The 20,655-nt window shown below is 44.0% G+C and overlaps 1 protein-coding gene across 2 annotated transcripts in view; it reads right to left on the bottom strand.

The window, feature by feature from the left end:
- Positions 1 to 16,861, bottom strand: part of slc25a20 (solute carrier family 25 member 20) — a 443,188-nt gene extending 426,327 nt beyond the window's left edge. For both annotated transcript variants that reach the window (XM_070895604.1, XM_070895603.1), the window contains exons 1-3: positions 16,650 to 16,861; positions 12,086 to 12,178; positions 1,185 to 1,312 (exon numbers count right to left, since the gene is read on the bottom strand). In XM_070895604.1, coding sequence (XP_070751705.1) covers positions 1,185 to 1,312; positions 12,086 to 12,178; positions 16,650 to 16,781 — 353 coding nt within the window. In that variant the 5' untranslated portion in view covers positions 16,782 to 16,861. The remainder of the gene's footprint in view (positions 1 to 1,184; positions 1,313 to 12,085; positions 12,179 to 16,649) is intronic.
- Between the last annotated feature and the right edge of the window lie 3,794 nt (positions 16,862 to 20,655).

Genomic DNA, 20,655 nt, shown 5'->3' with positions numbered 1-20,655 from the left:
AGTTAGCCTTTACATTTCCTTAATTCCTCTTGAAAGCACAGATGCTTTCTGGAGTACTTTTGCAGCCGTTGGCAATTCTTCATCAGCTGGCCTAAATGTCCGACCTTCACATGCGAGGCTATTCAACTGATAAGGGAATCACAGCCAAGTCTGATCTTGTTCTCACCTCACCTCCACAGGCATCACGCAACGTGACCAGAACAGGAACCATGCTCAATAATAACTCTCCCCAGGAGGCAACAGCCTTGCAGGAAGGTGAAGATCGAGACAATATAAATACTCTAGAGTGATGCACAAAAGGCTGGTTAAGCCTCAATCTCTCAAAACCTGGACTTAGGTGTTAAAATGCCTATACCCTTCACTAAAGGCAGCTCAAAGGCAACACTGGCAGACACATGGATACAGGTGGTCTTGGTTTGGGAAGACCCACAAATTAAAAAAAAAATGTAATACTCCTCTGTGCCCACCTACTTCTTTACGTGTGTGTTGGGCAGCACAACAGAAGACAGACTTGCATTTATATAGCACCTTTCATGACCACCTTTGCAGCCAATGAAGTACTTTTGGAAGTGTGGTCACTGTTGTAATATGGGAAACGCGGCAGCCAATTTGCACACAGCAAGGCCCCACAAACAGCAGTGTGATAATGGTCAGATAATCTGTTTTTGTTATGTTGATTAAGAGATAAATATTAGCCAAGACACCAGGGAGAACCTCCCCGCTATTCGAAATCGTGCCATTGGATATTTTACATCCACCTGAGAGAGCAGACGGGACCTCAGTTTAACGTCTCATCCAAAAGACGACATCTCCGACAGTGCAGCGTCCCTCAGCACTGCACTGGAGTGTCAGCCTAAATTTTTGGGCTCAAGTCTCTGGACTGGGACTTGAACCCAAAGCCTTCTGACTCAGGAGGTGAGGGTGCTACCCACTGAGCCACGGCAGACACTATCAAAATGTCTTCTAACCTGATGGAACACCCCATTTCCTAGTGGACCTCAGAATCTGCTGCTCCACTGATTGTGCATACCCTGCGGATAGGTTAACATTATTTCTGGTTTCCTCCCTGGAGTTGAATTTCACCCATTTCTGTTAATTTGTTACATCAACAATAACAAATAAATTGCAGAAAGCTACAAACAATTAAAAAAAAACCTTCTGCTTCAATCTCCAAGATTACTCACGTAAGGATATCGTCGGGCTTCTTCTGCTGAAGTTTTTTGCCCAAGCCAAAGCCAAAGAAACAGACAGCAAACATAGGTGTCACGCCAATAATTGGGGCAGCCATTCCCTTGTATAAACCTCGGACACCCTAAAGGAGAACATCACAGGATTCAATTAACAGACTGCGGCAATTTCAATTGAAGCTGAAAAATTTCCACTCAAAATAATTGACATTTTTTCCCCAAAGGAGGATTTGCATAGTTGTCAACAGGCATATCTCACAATATGTACAAGATAGATTATTTCTGGTCACTTTTTTAACAAGGTTTAACATTGAAACTATGTAAGCATTTATAATGAAAATCATGTATGTAAACAGCTGCCTGTAACAATGCAACTGCAGGCTCTGGTCAGCATTGGGCATTGTGGATTGAGCTTCTAAAGTTCCTTATATATAAAAATATATTCGTCAACTAACTCTATTTAGAATATTCATACAAATATTATAAAATCAAGGGGAGAAAAATCACACTTAAGCGAGTACACGTCAATGTTGTAGAAGACTCGTATCCGTCACTACAAACTGGTTCCATGCTGCCATCACCAGTGACAAATCTGCAACGACCAGTGCTTCAACCTAGTGTTACAAAGTTTGAAATGCGCTCTTCAGGAACAGCCCAGGTTCGAAGGTCAGCTCACTTTCCCCCAGTTCAAGTGGACAAGGTAGGAAAGTTTCACATGCTAGTCTTGAAATCAATTTTATTGTCAACGCCACTCTTCCAAACTCTTACCCCTCTCCTTTCCCTCCTGATTTCTCAGTTTTCCTAAATAGGAATTCCTGTTCAGGTACAATGTCCGAAATCCGGAATCCTTGGGACCGAATCTGTGCCGGTTTTGGGGTTTTTCCGGATTTCAGACAAGAAAATCAATAGTCTGAAATCCGAAACCTCGACCAAATCAGTGCCGGATTTCAGGTTTTGCCTCAAAAATGTCCTGTTTTCAGACAATAATTCCGGACGACTCCATCAGCTATGCGCAAAATAGCCGGTTTTTGGACAATTTCGGTTTTCAGACTTCCGACTTCGGGACTTTGCACCTGTATATTACGACAATTCATTACTGTAATGCAAAGTGGGATACACTTCAGGTATACGAATAGCAATGCACAGCACGCAAGTGCAACAAATCCAGAATCAACTGCCTCACCCGCAACAATGCTGAAATCATTGGTCATGTCTTTACCTCCTGATTGATTTGGCAAATACCATTGACGGCATTCCTACCTTCACCGTTTATAAAACCATGCACCAAACATCCTGAATCTCACCAAGCTGCACTGGTCCTTTGTATCCAAGCAAATCTGTTTCAAGACCGCCATCTTCAAATCCCTCCACACCCTTGTGCTAACTGATCCAGGAAATCTTCTCCAGTCCCGTGACTGTCACACTTGATTTGATTGCTGCTCATTCTCTGCTTCTCCACTCTACCGTTGGTGTCTGATCATTCAGTACTTGCGTTCTGGAATTCTCTTCCACAATTACTTTGCCTCGTCATTTCTCTTCCCTAACTTTAAAAAAAAGTCTACTAAAAATTTATCACCCTAACTCTGCATTTGGTCTTATTTCACCTCCTCTTGGCCCCCAGTTCCTTCTCTTGGTGCTCAGTTCTTCCCCTTGCAACGTGTCCCGAAACATTTATCTACATGAGTAACGCTATATACACGTCTTCCTTCTTAGGCAGTCCCCCGGAGTCGAGGATGACTTGCTTCCACACTGGTATGAGTTTGAAGGTGACTAATGAGTCCTATGTGGGATCTACAGACCCTGTAGGATCTGTCACAGGTGGGACAGGTGGTGGTTGAAGGGACGGGTGGGTGGGGTGCTTGGTTTGTCATACGCTCCTTCCGTTGTTGGTACTTGGCTTCCGCGTGCTCCCGACAAAGAAACTCAGTGTTCGGTGCCTTCTCAAATGCTTCTCCTCCACTTTGAGCGGCCTTAGGCCAGGGATTCCCAAGAGTTGGTGAAGATGTTACAATTTTTCAAGGAGGCTTTGAGGGAGTCCTTGATGAGTTTTCTCTGCCCTCCTGGGACTTGCTTGCCATGACGGAGCTCGGAGTGCTTGTTTCAGGAGTCTTGTATCAAGCATGCGGACAATGTGGCCCATCCATTGGAGATGATTGCGCGTGATCAATGCCTCGCTGCTGGGATTGTTGGCCTGAGCGAGAACTCCGACGTTGGTGCACCTATCCTGCCGGTGAATTTGCAGGATTTTGCAGAGGCAGCATCGGTGGTACTTCTTCAGTGCTTTGAGGTGCAGATTGTACATTGGCCATGCCTCTGAAGCAAATAGGAGGGCAGGTATAATTGCTGCTCTGTAGACCATGAGTTTGGTGCCAAGTTTGAGATCTTGGTCTTCAAACACACTCTTCCTCAGCCGACTGAAGGCTGCACTGGCACACTGAAGGCGATGTTGGATTTCAACATCGATGTCTGCCGTTGCTGATAGAATGCTCCCAAGGTATGGAAAGTGGTCCACGCTGTCCAAGGTCTCGTCATGGATCTTGATAATCAGGGGGAAGAACTGTGCGGTGGGGGCAGGTTGGAGAGAACCTTTGTTTTATGGATGTTTAATGTAACAACAACTTGTATTTATATAGTGCCTTAAACATAGTGAAACGTCCCAAAGCGCTTCACAGGAGTATTAGGAGATAAAAATTTGACTCCGAGCCGCGTAAGTAGAAATTAGCGCAGATGACCAAAAGCTCAGTCAAGAGGTATGTTTTAAGGAGCGCCTTCAAGGAGGAAGGGAGGTACAGGGGTTTAGATAGGGAGTACCAGAGCTTGGGGCCCAGGCAACGGAAGGCATGGCCACCAATCAGGGATCAGGGATGCTCAAGGGCAGGATTAGAGGAGCGCAGACATCTCGGGGGGGGGGGGGGGGTTGTGGGGCTGGAGGAGATGATAGAGATAGGGAGGAGTGGGGCCATAGAGGGATTTGAAAATAAGGGCGAGAATTTTGAAATCGAGGCATTGCTTAACCAGAAGCCAATATAGGTCAGCGAGCACAGGGATGATGGGTGGGCGGGACTTGGTGCGAGTTAGGACATGAGCAGTGTGGAAATGTATTTTTATCTAAGCTGATACCATACGGTATTTGTGTGCCCTTTGCAATATATATATATATATATCAAAATGGAGTCCTGGTCTTTCCAGAACTTTCTGCATTTTAGCAGTCAGCTTGCATAAACAGCTAAACCTGGTTTGAGATGGCTGATGGCCATCAGACAGCTAGGAGACAAGTCATGCTGAGACAAGTACCCCCCATGGTGCTCTCCTATTGTCTACACGACAAGAGTTCCATGTCACCCCACCCTTTTCTATGTACTCAAACCACCAGCCACTATCTCTTGTAGAGACCTCATCCTTTTGATGGAAACGATAAACTGACCAGGAAATTGAACAATCCTGACACAATACAAGACAGGTGATAGCCCATTCCCTATGACTCATGGAGTAATGGCCGGCTGGCCAACTGATAACCCTGACAAAAGGAAATATCTGTAAACCATGTCAGGACCAGGATATAGTAATTAACTCTTTATCTGTATTCACTGACTGTGAGACAGAGCAATACACAGGGAGAGGCCATAACTTAGGTTTTACTGCATAAATATCTTGTGAAACTGTACCATTGCGGAGGTGTTCACTTAGCCCTTGACTGAGTGTGACCTGCCCCTTGATAGCAAGTGAATTAAAGAAACTTCTGCCGGAGCTGTAAGTGTCAGAGTCATTCTTTTCGGAGGTCGAGATTTCGACAGCAGCCAAATTTTGGATCATCTCTAGTTTACGCAGGGTATGTGGGAGGCCAGCCAGGAATGCGTTGGAATAGCCAACTATACAGGTGACAAAGATATGGATGAGGGCATCAGCAACAGATGAGCCGAGGCAAGGGCGGAGACGGGCAATGTACCGAGGTGGAAATTGGTGGCTTTCGTTATGCTGCGGATATGTGGTCGAAAGCTCATTTCAGGGTCAAATATGACACCAAGATTGCTAACAGTCTGGTTCAGCCTCAGACAGGAGGTGGGGAGGGGGATGGAGTCAGTGGCTAGGGAAGAGAGTTTGTGGCAGGGATCAAAATCAATGGCTTCGGTCTTCCCAATATTCAATTGGAGAAAATTTCTGCTCATCCAGAACTGGATGACAGACAAGCAGTCTGACAATTTAGAGACCATGGAGGGGTCGAGAGAAGTGGTAGTGAGGTAGAGCTGGGTGTCATCCGCAGACATGTGGAAACTGAGGCTGTATTTTTGGATGATGTCGCCAAGGTGCAACATGTAGATGAGAAATAGGAGGGGGCAAAGGATGGATCCTTGGGAGGACACCAGAGACAATGATGCAGAGGCCGTCTCTTGTACGCTTCAGTGAAGGTGTCAATGATGGTTTGGAGTTCGGCCTCCCAGTGTGCACAAACGCAGGCGTCGTCTGGATACTGTAATTCAGCGACAGAGGTTGGAACAACCTTGGTTCGGGACTGGAGGCGATGGAGGTTGAACAATTTCCCGTTCGACCTGTAGGTTCTCTCCACTCCAGCGGGGAGCTTGTTAAAGGTGAGATGAAGTATTCCAGCGAGAAAGATTGAGAAGAGCATGGGTGTGACGACACAGCCTGCTTGACCCCGGTCTGCACTTGTATTGGGTTTGCGGTGGATCCGTTGGTAAGGATCACGGCTTGAATGTCGTCACGAAGCAGGCGGAGGATGGTGACAAATTTTTGGGACAGCTGAATTTGAGAAGGATACTCGATAATCCCTCTAAGTTGACAGTTGAAGGGCCTTTGTGAGGTCAAAAAATGCCACATACAGAGGTTGATGCCGCTCCCTACATTTTTCTTCAATTTGTTACACAGTGACAATCATATCCGTTGTGCCTCTTAGTGGGTGGAATCCACATGCAAGTTGTTGCTTGTTGTATCTAATGTGAGTATACAACTGTAGTGTCAATGGAGTTGCATCCAGATGAAGCTATTTTAGTCTATTTGGTTCAATGCTGGGTTCTTCATTCTTCATTCTTATGTCATTTTAACAGTGCAAAATCATTCTTGACATACTCTGCTGTGAAAGGCGGGTAAAATGGAGTTGAGGTAAAGATCAGTCATGATCTCATTGAAGGGCTGAATAGCCTACTCCTGTGTTTTTACATTCCAATGACCATCAAGATCATTATTTTTCTTTTCTCATTGGTCAATGATCTGTATTTCTCTTACTGGTTATTTTCTATTTTCATTGTTCAACAATCATATTGCGCAAAATAAACCTCTCTCTCCAATTACACTCCTTGATAAATGCTGTCTCCACAGTTAATTCCTGAAATCCATGGATTCAGCACAAACATGCCATTCTGGCTGAACAATGTTTAACCTCTCACCTACATTCCAGTTTGTTTACTTTTGCATCATCTCATGCAAGGCAGCAACCACTGCAGAATATTTACACTAGAACACACTAGGGCCAGAGAGTTACAAAAGATCACAGCTCAAAAGTGGTGACAGTCACTTCAATTTTACGAGTCTCCCTTTTTTCCCCCTCCCACCCTTTAAAATCTGAAATTGCTTGCGAATTAGATTTCTAATTCTTGCGGTCAAATGTTGCCATTTTAAAAACTTAAAAAAAAGAATTTTCCCCATTAAATCAAGCCCTCATTTTTCTTCCTCGATCGGACATGGATTTGTGGCTCTGTAGCCAAGAGGGCAGATTTCTACAAATGCTGGTCACTGACTAGGAGGCACAAGGTACCACCTGGACAGGACATGTCTAATTCCGACCCCGCCTAAGCCTCAGCTCGACTTCTCCCAGCTCTTTAAAGCTCAAATTGAGAACTAAGCTGAAAGGTAGGAATCAGATCTGCGTTCTGCGTCCATTTAATGCTTCCATCCTTAATCCAAAAACCCTCCGAGGGACAACACTGGGAAACCTGGCAAATAACACACCAGAGAAGCCATGGCACTGATCAGCAATCATCTTAATGGGGTACAGAAGGTTAGTGTTTTTTTTATTATTGCTTTTGTGATGTAGGTGACATTAGCAAGGCCGCAGTTACTGCCCATCCCAAGTTGCCCGAGGGAACTAAGTCAACCACATACTGGGACTGGATGAGTGACCCAAAGTTCACAGGGTTCAAAAACCACCATGGCAAATTATGGAAAACAACCCAAGTGGTTCACTAATGTCCTTCGAGGAAGGAAGCCCAACATCCCTCTGAACTGACTGAGGAATAGACAATGAATGCAGCCCTGCCCGCTGACACTTATTAAAAAATCACTATTCAGAACACAGATGACAAGATACGCAATGTTAGCCGTAGTCTCCAAAGAGGCGCAAGTCTTCCTCTTGTCAAAAGTATGGACTTCAGGCCTGTCCCCCCCGCCCCCCTATCTCTGCCAATGTGCACACGAGATGTGGTGAGAGAATAGTCCGTTCTGGGTTTGTTCCGCGGCCTGGACTCTGAGCACCAGCTGATGGTTGCAGCATAGCTCGGATTGTTGACGTGGGCCCAATTTATAGCATTCTGTAGCTCAACAAATTGCAGCTGCTCTATGTTGTCCGGCCACCTTCTTCCACCAGACTCCTGAACCACTGCAGTCTGGTTTTCACGTTCCTTCCTCTCCAACTTAACTAAGCTGTTTTAACTACCCACACACTCACTCAGTCTCGTATGTGCCTTCTACTTCTCTCATCATGCCTCCTTTTGTTTTGTGCTGTCATCACTTCTGTCATTTAACCATCTCCTATTCCCTAACTTCACTTTACAGCTCATTCTTTCCCATTTCTTATGCATATGTTCTCTCCCACCCTCGCTCTATTCATCTGTGATATCCTCCAGTTTTGATGAAGGGATGTGTCTGAAATGTCACCATTTTTCCATTCTTTATAGATACTGCCTGACCTGCTGAGCGCTTCCAGCATTTTCTGGTTTTCTTTCAGAGATTTCCATCAGCTGCAGTATTTTTATTTCCAGTTGCATCATTTGTTGTGTCATTTAGAAGGTATTAAAGATGCCTTATTTTAAGTAAAGGGCTACAAAAAGACACATCCACTAACTAAAACAACTTTTGTGAAATTGTGTGGAACCAAATGCAGATTGGGTGAGCATTATGAATACCTCCATTCAATCTGTCAGCATGACCCTGAGCTTCCAGTCACTTGTCCCTTTAATTCTCTGTCCCGCTCTGACCTCGGCCTCCTGCACTCTTCTAATAAAGCTCAAGGAAAGCTCGAGTAACAGCACCTCATCTTTCAATTAGCCTTCCCGACTCAACATAGAGTTCAAACAATTTAAGATTATGACCAGTGCTCCAATTTTTCAGACAGCAGGTGCTAGTAATTGTCATGTATCTCACACTACTGTATATAACTATCTTACCATGCTATACATGACTGTAACTAGATATGACCTGTAACCACAAATGTACTTTACCACCAGGGGTGCACTTGCAGGAAACACTGCATACCTGTTCCACACAGGTATATAAAGGCAGGTCTCAGGCAAGTGTGGCACTCGAGAGCTGTGAAATAAAGGTGCAGGTCCAGAGTGACCTTGACTTCAGCATGTGCCTCATGTCAGTCTGTACTGCAGGGTCAGGACTTCACAGTAATGATTCCACTATTGCCCAATTTACAACTTCTCTAGACCTATCTTTTGTTTCTTGTCCCTCTTTTGCCTTGCACCTTTTGTCATTTAATCTTTCCCGCCTTCCACCCCATCACAGGCCTTCCCTTTGTTCTAAAAGGACAGAGGGTGTTAAAAAAACAAGCCTAAAGGCTTTGTGTCTTAATGCAAGGAGTATCCGCAATAAGGTGGATGAATTAACTGTGCAAATAGATGTTAACAAATATGATGTGATTGGGATTACGGAGACGTGGCTCCAGGATGATCAGGGCTGGGAACTCAATATTCAGGGGTATTCAACATTCAGGAAGGATAGAATAAAAGGAAAAGGAGGTGGGGTAGCATTGCTGGTTAAGGAGGAGATTAAGGCAATAGTTAGGAAGGACATTAGCTTGGATGATGTGGAATCTATATGGGTAGAGCTGCAGAACACCAAAGGGCAAAAAACGTTAGTGGGAGTTGTGTACAGACCTCCAAACAGTAGTAGTGATGTTGGGGAGGGCATCAAACATGAAATTAGGGGTGCGTGCAATAAAGGTGCAGCAGTTATAATGGGTGACTTTAATATGCACATAGATTGGGCTAACCAAACTGGAAGCAATACGGTGGAGGAGGATTTCCTGGAGTGCATAAGGGATGGTTTTTTAGACCAATATGTCGAGGAACCAACTAGGGGGGAGGCCATCTTAGACTGGGCGTTATGTAATGAGAGAGGATTAATTAGCAATCTCATTGTGCGAGGCCCCTTGGGGAAGAGTGACCATAATATGGTGGAATTCTGCATTGGGATGGAGAATGAAACAGTTAATTCAGAGACCATGGTCCAGAACTTAAAGAAGGCTAACTTTGAAGGTATGAGGCGTGAATTGGCTGGGATGGATTGGCGAATGATACTTAAGGGGTTGACTGTGGATGGGCAATGGCAGACATTTAGAGACCGCATGGATGAACTACAACAATTGTACATTCCTGTCTGGCATAAAAATAAAAAAGGGAAAGTGGCTCAACCGTGGCTATCAAGGGAAATCAGGGATAGTATTAAAGCCAAGGAAGTGGCATACAAATTGGCCAGAAATAGCAGCGAACCTGGGGACTGGGAGAAATTTAGAACTCAGCAGAGGAGGACAAAGGGTTTGATTAGGGCAGGGAAAATGGAGTATGAGAAGAAGCTTGCAGGGAACATTAAGACGGATTGCAAAAGTTTCTATAGATATGTAAAGAGAAAAAGGTTAGTAAAGACAAGCGTAGGTCCCCTGCAGTCAGAATCAGGGGAAGTCATAACGGGGAACAAAGAAATGGCGGACCAATTGAACAAGTACTTTGGTTCGGTATTCACGAAGGAGGGCACGAACAACCTTCCGGTTATAAAAGGGGTCGGGGGGTCTAGTAAGGAGGAGGAACTGAGGGAAATCCTTATTAGCCGGGAAATTGTGTTGGGGAAATTGATGGGATTGAAGGCCGATAAATCCCCAGGGCCTGATGGACTGCATCCCCGAGTACTTAAGGAGGTGGCCTTGGAAATAGTGGATGCGTTGACAGTCATTTTCCAACATTCCATTGACTCTAGATCAGTTCCTATGGAGTGGAGGGTAGCCAATGTAACCCCACTTTTTAAAAAAGGAGGGAGAGAGAAAACAGGGAATTATAGACCGGTCAGCCTGACATCGGTAGTGGGTAAAATGATGGAATCAATTATTAAGGATGTCATAGCAGTGCATTTGGAAAGAGGTGACATGATAGGTCCAAGTCAGCATGGATTTGTGAAAGGGAAATCATGCTTGACAAATCTTCTGGAATTTTTTGAGGATGTTTCCAGTAGAGTGGATAAGGGAGAACCAGTTGATGTGGTATATTTGGACTTTCAGAAGGCGTTCGACAAGGTCCCACACAAGAGATTGATGTGCAAAGTTAGAGCACATGGGATTGGGGGTAGTGTACTGACATGGATTGAGAACTGGTTGTCAGACAGGAAGCAAAGAGTAGGAGTAAATGGGTACTTTTCAGAATGGCAGGCAGTGACTAGTGGGGTACCGCAAGGTTCTGTGCTGGGGCCCCAGCTGTTTACACTGTACATTAATGATTTAGATGAGGGGATTAAATGTAGTATCTCCAAATTTGCGGATGACACTAAGTTGGGTGGCAGTGTGAGCTGCGAGGAGGATGCTGTGAGGCTGCAGAGCGACTTGGATAGGTTAGGTGAGTGGGCAAATGCATGGCAGATGAAGTATAATGTGGATAAATGTGAGGTTATCCACTTTGGTGGTAAAAACAGAGAGACAGACTATTATCTGAATGGTGACAGATTAGGAAAAGGGGAGGTGCAAAGAGACCTGGGTGTCATGGTACATCAGTCATTGAAGGTTGGCATGCAGGTGCAGCAGGCGGTTAAGAAAGCAAATGGCATGTTGGCCTTCATAGCAAGGGGATTTGAGTACAGGGGCAGGGAGGTGTTGCTACAGTTGTACGGGGCATTGGTGAGGCCACACCTGGAGTATTGTGTACAGTTTTGGTCTCCTAACCTGAGGAAGGACATTCTTGCTATTGAGGGAGTGCAGCGAAGGTTCACCAGACTGATTCCCGGGATGGCGGGACTGACCTATCAAGAAAGACTGGATCAACTGGGCTTGTATTCACTGGAGTTCAGAAGAATGAGAGGGGACCTCATAGAAACATTTAAAATTCTGACGGGGTTAGACAGGTTAGATGCAGGAAGAATGTTCCCAATGTTGGGGAAGTCCAGAACCAGAGGTCACAGTCTAAGGATAAGGGGTAAGCCATTTAGGACCGAGATGCGGAGGAACTTCTTCACCCAGAGAGTGGTGAACCTGTGGAATTCTCTACCACAGAAAGTTGTTGTGGCCAATTCACTAAATATATTCAAAAAGGAGTTAGATGAGGTCCTTACTACTAGGGGGATCAACGGCTATGGCGCGAAAGCAGGAATGGGGTACTGAAGTTGAATGTTCAGCCATGAACTCATTGAATGGCGGTGCAGGCTAGAAGGGCCGAATGGCCTACTCCTGCACCTATTTTCTATGTTTCTATGTTTCTATGTTTCCTCCCTCGCTTTCCCTGCCTCAGTACTTGTTTAAAACCTGTTACATCTCTAACTTTTGCCAGTTCTGACAAAAGGTCATCGACCTGAAACATTAACACTGTTTCTCTCTCCGCAAGTGCTGCTGAGTATTGCCAGCACTTTCAGTTTTTAGTTGTGAAATTCTCTTTTTTTTTAAAAACAAGCAGTGCGCGTGTTACCTCTCCAACCAGCGTCTTGCGGAAGCAGTCAAAGGTCCCTTTGAACATGGGAGATTGGCCAGGTAAGGGCTTTGGTTGTGTCTGTAACCGCACCTAAACAGGGAGCACCACGAGAAGGAAGCGATTAAGTTTCACCTCAAAGACAGCTTTAGGTGATCTTACAAAGCAGTAGTTCATCAACAAATCAGAGAAGAGGCAAAAGCTCCAAAACAATAAGTTTAAAAAAAATTCTTGCATGGGATGTGGGCATCGCTGGCAAAGCCGGCATTTATTTCCCATTCCTAATTGCCCTGGAGATGGTGGTGGTGAGCCTTCTTGAAAAAAGTGCTGCAGCTAATTGGCTGCAGTCATCACTATTCAACATCAAACTGAGAAAATTCATTTTTAGTAGTTTCTTCCTGCTCTGACAAACACACTGTCATTGAAGATGTCATTGAGGGGGAGGGGGAGAAACAGTAAAATAATTTCAATTAAGCTCTGACAAAACTGCCCTTAATTTGGTACTAAATCGGCAATTCTCAAACAGGCCAATGTGGCAAATGGAAAAGTGTTGTGAAGACAGCAAGGGTGTTCTTCTGAATTTGGGGCTGAAGAGGGAGGGGGTTGGCACTCATCTAACTTTTGCTGTACTTGATACAAGACAGCTCGATGCTGATACTGAAATAGGAATCGGCTTGCATTCTCCATCAGTAATGTCCTTCACCTTGAAGGACACAAAAATCGCCGAGCCAAAAATGTATCTATTTTTAAAAGGAGGGGGCGGGGAAGAGGAGAGGAACTTTTAAAAATAATTGTACCCATTATAATTGCCTTGGTGTGACAAAATTATGCACAGCCGAGCAACAAAAGATCTGTGTAGTGATAAAACCATAGGTTTCAGAACCTAAGGTTGCAGTATCAGCTTCAGAATCTCTCAGTGTTCAATCAATAGCCAATTCCCCCAACATCTAGAAAAACTTACTCTCAACATTGACTCCTGATCCATCAATGCCTCAAATTTAAAATTCTCATCATGGTGTTCAAATCCCTCTCTTTCAATGCATTCCAATGACCCACCTTACTGGAAAGTGGAGGCCAGGCGATGACTTCCACGGTCGAATAGCTGGCTCGAGTGTGCTGATTTCAGTATGTGCCCTCCGGAGCAGAGGGGTGACTCACCCAGTGCGTGAGCAAATCTCGCACTCAGCCCTTAAAGGGATTGGTGTACGGGAGCGAGAGGATTCCTGCTCAGGTGGAATATAAACAGATCCCAGGGCCACTATTTCGAAGAAGAGCAAGGGGAGTTTTCCCTGGTGTCCTGGACCCGATATTGATCCCCCATCCAAAATCACAAAAAAAAAAGAGATTGTCTGGTCATTATCACATTGCTGTTTGTGGGAGCTTGATGTGCGCAAATTGGCTGCTGCGTTTCCCACATTACAATAGTGACTATACTTCAAAAGGTACTTCACTGGCTGTAAAACGCTTTGATACATCCTGAGGTCATGAAAGACGCTATATAAATGTAAGTTCTTTCTTTCTTTATGGCCTTGCATTATCCTAATACTGTAAACTCCTCCAGCCCCACAACCCTCCAAGAACTTTGTATTCCATCAATTTTTGCCTCATGTGCATGCCCAACTTCCTTAGGTGGGCAATTAAAATCAGGGATGCACAAGAGCCTAGAATTGGAGGAGCGCAGAGATCTCGAAGGGTTGTTAGTTACCGTGATATGGGGATGGGGAGGGGGGGGGCTAGGCCATGGAGGGATTTGAAAACAAGGTTGAGAACTTTACAATGGAGGTGATGCCAGACCAGGAATTGGTGCAAGTTAAGATACGGACAGCAGGACCTTAAAAAAAAAAGGGGTGGGGAGTAAATATATTGAAGGGGAAAACTAGATCAACACAGGAGGGAGAAAGGCATAGAAGGCTACGCGGACATGGTTGGAGGCTCGTGTGGAGCATAAACACTGGTGTGGACCAGTTGGGGACGTTTCTATGCTGTAAATTCTATGTAATGTAATATGAAATAATCAAACTCAGTGGTTTGTGATTTTTATAAGAATCTGAGGAATGCAACTCCCCCCAGTAAAAATACCACACTCCCCTGCAATAAAACAGATGGTAAAATTACGCAAGAACATTTTAAAGAAAGACTTGCATTTCTATAGCACTTTCCACATCCAACGCAACATCCTAAAGCCCTTTACAGCCAATTAAATACTTTTTGGAGTGTAGTCACTGTGGTAATGTAGGAAATGCAGCAGTCAATTTGCGCACAGCAAGCTCCCAAAAACAGCAATATGATAATGGCCAGACAATCTGTTTTTAGTGATGTTGACTGAGGGTATAAATATTGGCCCAGGACACCAGGGATAAATCCCCTGCTCTTCTTCAAAATAGTGCCACGGGGTCTTTTATGCCCCCTGTGAGCAGATGAGGTCTTGGTTTAACATCTCATTTGAAAGACGGGAAAAAAATACACGCAAATAAATAAAACAAACAAACAAACAAATAAATAAAGATAAACAGAAATATACAGTAGAGTATATATTAGTCATAAAATATAATGTGCAAAATGTAAAAACAATGAAATGTAAACATTACAATTTTTAAATTGTATTTGTTAATTTAGTAATCTGTTTTTGTTATGTTGATTGTGTCAGCCATGGCTCAGTGGGTGGCACCCTCACCTCGGAGTCAGAAGGTTGAGGGTTCAAGACCTACTCCAGGGACTGGAGCACAAAAATCGAGACAGACACGCCAGTGCAGTACTGAGAGAATACTGCATTGTCGGAGGTGCCGTCTTTTTGGATGATATGTTAAACCGACAACCCGTCTTCGCCCTCAGGTGGACATAAAAGATCCCATGGCACTATTTTAAAGAAGAGCAGGGGAGTTCTCTCCGATGTCCTGGCCAATATTTATCCCTAACCAACATCACTAAAACAGTTGATCTAGTCATTATCACATTGTTGTTTGTGGGAGCTTGCTGTGCACAAATTGGCTGCCGTGTATATTACAACAGTGACTACACTTCAAAAAAGTACTTCATTGGCTGTAAAGTGCTTGGGGACGTCCGGTGGTCGTGAAAGGCGCTATATAAATGCAGGTCTGTCTTTCTAGTGCAATTTAAGCTGCATTAGTTAATTTAGTATAATTAAGGCTATATTAGTTAATTTAAGAAAGGCGCTGCCAGCGCCTTTCATGGCCATCAGATGTCTCAAAGCGCTTTACAGCCAATTAAGCATTTTTTTTTAAGTGTAGTCACTGCTGTAATGTAGGAAATGTGACAGCCAATTTGTGCACAGCAGGCTCCCACAAACAACAATGTGATAATGACCAGACAATCTGTTTTTAGTGACATTGATTGAGGGATAAACATTGGCCCAGAACACTCAGGGTAACTCCCCTGCTCTTCTTCAAAATAGTGCCGTGGGATCTTTTACATCCACCCGAGAGAGCAGACAGGGCCTCGGTTTAATGTCTCATTCAATTAGACGGCATTTCCAACAGTGCAGTACTCCCTCAGCAATGCACTGGGAGTGCCTGCCTAGATTTTTGTGCTCAAGTCCCTGGAGTGGGTCTTGAACCCACAACCTTCTGACTCAGAGGAGAGAGTGCTGACCATTGAGCCACAGCTAACATTTAGTATAATTTGTTAATTCAGTATAATTTAAGCTGCATTTGTTAATATACATAAGAAATAGGAGTAGTAGTAGGCCATTTGGCCCTTTGAACCTGCTCTGCCATTCAATAAGATCATGGTTGATCTGATCATGGGTTCAGCTCTTCTCCCTGCCCACTCCCCATAACCCTTTATTCCTTAACACTCAAAAATCTGTCCATCTCCGACCTTAAATATATTCAATGACCCATCCTCCAGTTCTCTGGGGCAGAGAATTCCACAGATTTACAACCCTCAGAGAAGAAATTCCTCCTCATCTCAGTTTTAAATGTGCGACCTCTTATTCTGAAATTATGCCCCCTAGTTCTAGATTCCCCCATGAGATTCTCCAATGAGTTAATTTAGTATAATTTAAGCTGCATTAGTTAATTTAGTATAATTTAAGCTGCATTAGTTAATTTAGTATAATTTAAACTGTTAGTTAATTTATAGATTAAACTGCATAGTTAATTGATATTTAGTATAATTTAAGCTGCATTAGTTAATTTAGTATAATTTAAGCTGCATTAGTTTAGTATAATTTAAACTGCGTTAGTTAATTTAGTATAATTTAAGCTGCATTAGTTAATTTAGTATAATTTAAACTGTTAGTTAATTTATAGATTAAACTGCATAGTTAATTGATATTTAGTATAATTTAAGCTGCATTAGTTAATTTAGTATAATTTAAGCTGCATTAGTTAATTTAGTATAATTTAAACTGTTAGTTAATTTAATATAATTTAAACTGCGTTAGTTAATTTAGTATAATGTAAGTTGCATCAGTTAATGTAAGCTCGGACAGTATCGCCCTCAGGTTGTCACTGGCCAGGTGCAAACTTGCCCTGCTGGGGAAAGAGGGTTCTTATGACAGCCCCATCCCCGGGCCCAGGGCCGCACCGCCCCGACTCCTTACTTTGATGGTGTCCAGCGGGTGTCCGGCGAACACCAAACACATCCCGCCGAAGCCGCCGGCGAAGAAATTCTTGACCGGGCTGACGGCCTGCTGCGGCGGCGGCCTGCTGATCTCCTTCTTCTCCGCCGACATTTTCACACCTCTTCAGGAGAGAGACAGTGAGCTGAAGCCCTGGCAACTGAGCTCGCCCTTTGCCCTACAGTGGGGGAGGGAGGAGCTCCGCGGACCGCTTTGGGTGAGGGACACGCCCGCCTCAGCCACGTCAAACCGACGCGGGGGGCACCCACCAAATACCGCCCCCGAGCGGCGGATTTCAGGCTTCTGAGCAAGTTACTCATTGACGTTGTCTTTTTTTTTAAAAATGATCCATAAAGATAACACTGGATTGCCCCAGTAAAACAAAATTGCATCTGCCTCCTAAAAAGACTTGCATTTATATAAAGAAAGGAAGACTTGCATTTATATAGCGCTTTTCACAACCACAGGATGTCCTAAAGCACTTTACAGCAATGAATTACTTTAAAAAAAAGTGTAGTCACTGTTGTAATGTGGGAAACGTGGCAGCCAAATTGCGGGCTGAGCAACAGCCGACATTTAGTTTTAATGATGAACAGCTAATTATGAGGGGGTTTTGATAGAGTGCTCTGATTATGTTACATTGATATCTCTTAGTAATTCCATAAATGAAATCATAGAATGGTTACAGCACAGAAGGAGGACATTCGGCCTATCAAGCCTGTGCCAGCTCCCTTCAAGAGCACTTCTGCTAGTCCCACTTCCCTGCCCTTTCCCCGTAGCACTGCAATTTTTTTCCTTCAGGTAATTATCCAATTCCCTTTTGAAAGCCACGATTGCATCTGCCTCCACCACCCTTTCAGGCAGTGCATTCCAGATCCTCACCACTCGCTACCTACGAAAGTTTTTCCTCATGTCGCCTTTGAACCTTTTACTAATCACCTTAAATCTGTGTCCTCTGGATCTCGACCTTTCCACCAATGTGAACAGTTTCTCTCTGTCTAGCCCCCTCATAATTTTGAACACCTCTATCAAATCTCCTCGCAATCTTCTCTGCTCTAAAGATAACAATCTCGGCTTCAATATATACAGGTAACTGAAGTCCCTCATCCCTATAACCGTTCTTGTAAATCTTCTCTGCACTCTCTCTAAAAGCCTTCACATCCTTCCTAAAGTGCAGTGCCCAGAATTGGACACAATACTCCAGCTGTGGCTAAATTAGTGTTTTATAAAGGTTCATCATAACTTCCTTGCTTTTGTAATCTATGTTTCTATTTATAAAGCCCAAGATCCCGTAAGCTTTTTTAACCGCTTTCTCAACCTGCCCTGCCACCCTCAACGATTTGTGCACATATACCCCCAGGCCTCTGTGATCATCCACCCCTTTTAGAATTGTATCCTATAGTTTATATTGCCTCCTTATTCTTCCTACCAAAATGTATCACCGCACTTTTCAGCATGAACCTTCATCTGCCATGTGTCCGCCCATTAATGATTTGGATGAGGGAATTGAGTGTAATATCTCCAAGTTTGCAGATGACACTAAGCTGGGTGGTGGTGTGAGCTGTGAGGAGGACGCTAAAAGGCAGCAGGTGGACTTGGACAGGTTAGGTGAGTGGGTAAACACGTAGCAGATACAGTATAATGTGGATAAATGTGAGGTTATCCACTTTGGTGGCAAAAACAAAAAGGCAGAATTTTATCTGAATGGTGGCAGATTAGGAAAAGGGGAGATGCAACGAGACCTGGGTGTCATGGTACATCAGTCATTGAAAGTTGGCATGCAGGTGCAGCAGGCGGTGAAGAAGGCAAATGGTATGTTGGCCTTCATAGTTAGGGAATTTGAGTATAGGAGCAGGGAGGATTAATGCAGTTGTACAGGGCCTTGGTGAGGCCTCACCTGGAATATTGTGTTCAGTTTTGGTCTCCTAATCTGAGGAAGGATGTTCTTACTATTGAGGGAGTGCAGCGAAGGTTCACCAGACTAATTCCCGGGATGGCAGGACTGACATATGAGGAGAGACTGGATCGACTGGGCCTGTATTCACTAGCGTTTAGAAGGATGAGAGGGGATCTCATAGAAACATATAAAATTCTGACAGGACTGGACAGGTTACATGCAGGAAGAATGTTCCCGATGTTGGGGAAGTCCAGAACCAGGGGACATAGTCTAAGGATAAGTGGTAAGCCATTTAGGACTGAGATGAGGAGAAACTTCTTCACTCAGAGAATTGTTAACCTGTGGAATTCCCTACCGCAGAGAGTTGTTGATGCCAGTTCATTAGATATATTCAAGAGGGAGTTAGATATGGCCCTTACAGCTAAAGGGATCAGGGGGTATGGAGAGAAAGCAGGAAAGGATTACAGAGGTGAATGATCAGCCATGATCTTGTTGAATGGTGATGCAGGCTCGAAGGGCCGAATGGCCTACTCCTGCACCTATTTTCTTTGTTTCTATTCCACCAGCCTATATATGTCCTCTTGAAGTATATCTCTATCCTTCTTACTGTTCACTATTCAAGTTTTGTGTCGTCTGCAAATTTTGAAATAGTGCCCTTCATCTAAGTCCAAATCATTAATATATATCAAGAAAAGCAGTGGTCCGAGTACCAATTCCTGGGGAACACTGTATTCTAGTGCATACATCGTTAAAGGTACACGAGCAATGCCATGCAGTGACAGCTAGGGCAAATAGGGTGTTGGGTGTATCTATAGGACAATTGAGTCTAAGATGAGGCGTACTGTTTTGTCCTTGTACAAGACCTTAGTCAGGTCGCACTTGGAATACTGTGTCACATGGTGTGTGATACTGAGGCTCTGGAAAGGGTGCAGAAGAGGGCCACTAGACTAATTCCAAGTCTAAAGCATCTTAGTTATCAAGATAGGTTAAAAGAGTAGGGACTCTTTATCTTAGAGCAGGGTAGATGTGGGGGGGATATGATTGAGGTTTATAAGATAATGAAGGGAATAGACAGTGTTCCAGCTGATCATTTGTTTCAATTTAATAGGTTAAGCAGGACCAGGGGGCACAAATTTAAGTTGTATAAGGTTAGATCTAGGTTAGATGTCAGGAGGTGGTTCTTTTCTCAGAGAATAGTCGAGCTCTGGAACAAGCTGCTGTTTCATGTGGTGGATGCAGACTCACTGAATTCCTTCAAGCAAAAGCTGGATTTGTTTCTGGCTGCGGCGGAGATTAACTCTTACAGAAGGTAGGTACTGCAGTGAAATTTATGGTCAGTGTGATCTTCTGGACTAGTTCCGATCGCCTAGATGGGTTGGAGAGGAATTTCTCAGATTTTTTTCCCAAATTGGCCTGGGTTTTTAAATCTTTGCCTCTCCCAGGAGATCACATGGTTTCGGGTACGGTGTAGTGTATATATTGTGATACACAAGGTATCACAATTGTGTGGGACAGGCTCGATGAACCAGATGGTCTTTACCTGTCCATCATTGTTCATATGTTCGTATACTTTCCTCCAGTCCGAAAAATATCTGTTCACCACTACTCTCTGTTTCCTGTCACTCAGCCTATTTTGTATCCATGCTGCCACTGTCCCTTTTATTCCATGGGCTTCAACTTTGCTGACAAGCCTATTATGTGGAACTTTATCAAATGTCTTTTGGAAGTCCATGTACACCACATCAACCGCATTGCCCTTATCAACCTTCTCTGTTACCTTATCAAAAAATTCAAATAAGTTGGTCAAACACTATTTGCCTTTAACAAATCCGTGCTGGCTTCCACTAATTAATCCACACTTGTCTAAGTGGCTGTTAACTTTGTCCTGGATTATCATTTCTAAAAGCTTCCCCACCACTGAGGTTAAGCTGACTGGCCTGTTGTTGCTGCGTTTATCCTTACAACTTTTTTTGAACAAGGGTGTAATATTTGCAATCCTCCAGTCTTCTGGCATCACCCCTGTATCCAAGGAGGATTGTAAGATTATGGCCAGTACCTCTGCAATTTCCACCTTTACTTCCCTCAGCATCA

Source organism: Pristiophorus japonicus, chromosome 12 (genome assembly GCF_044704955.1).
Source record: "Pristiophorus japonicus isolate sPriJap1 chromosome 12, sPriJap1.hap1, whole genome shotgun sequence".
Classification (NCBI taxonomy): domain Eukaryota; kingdom Metazoa; phylum Chordata; class Chondrichthyes; family Pristiophoridae; genus Pristiophorus; species Pristiophorus japonicus.
The sequence above is the reverse complement of the archived record's forward strand: the minus strand, read 5'-3'. Positions and strand labels throughout refer to the sequence as shown.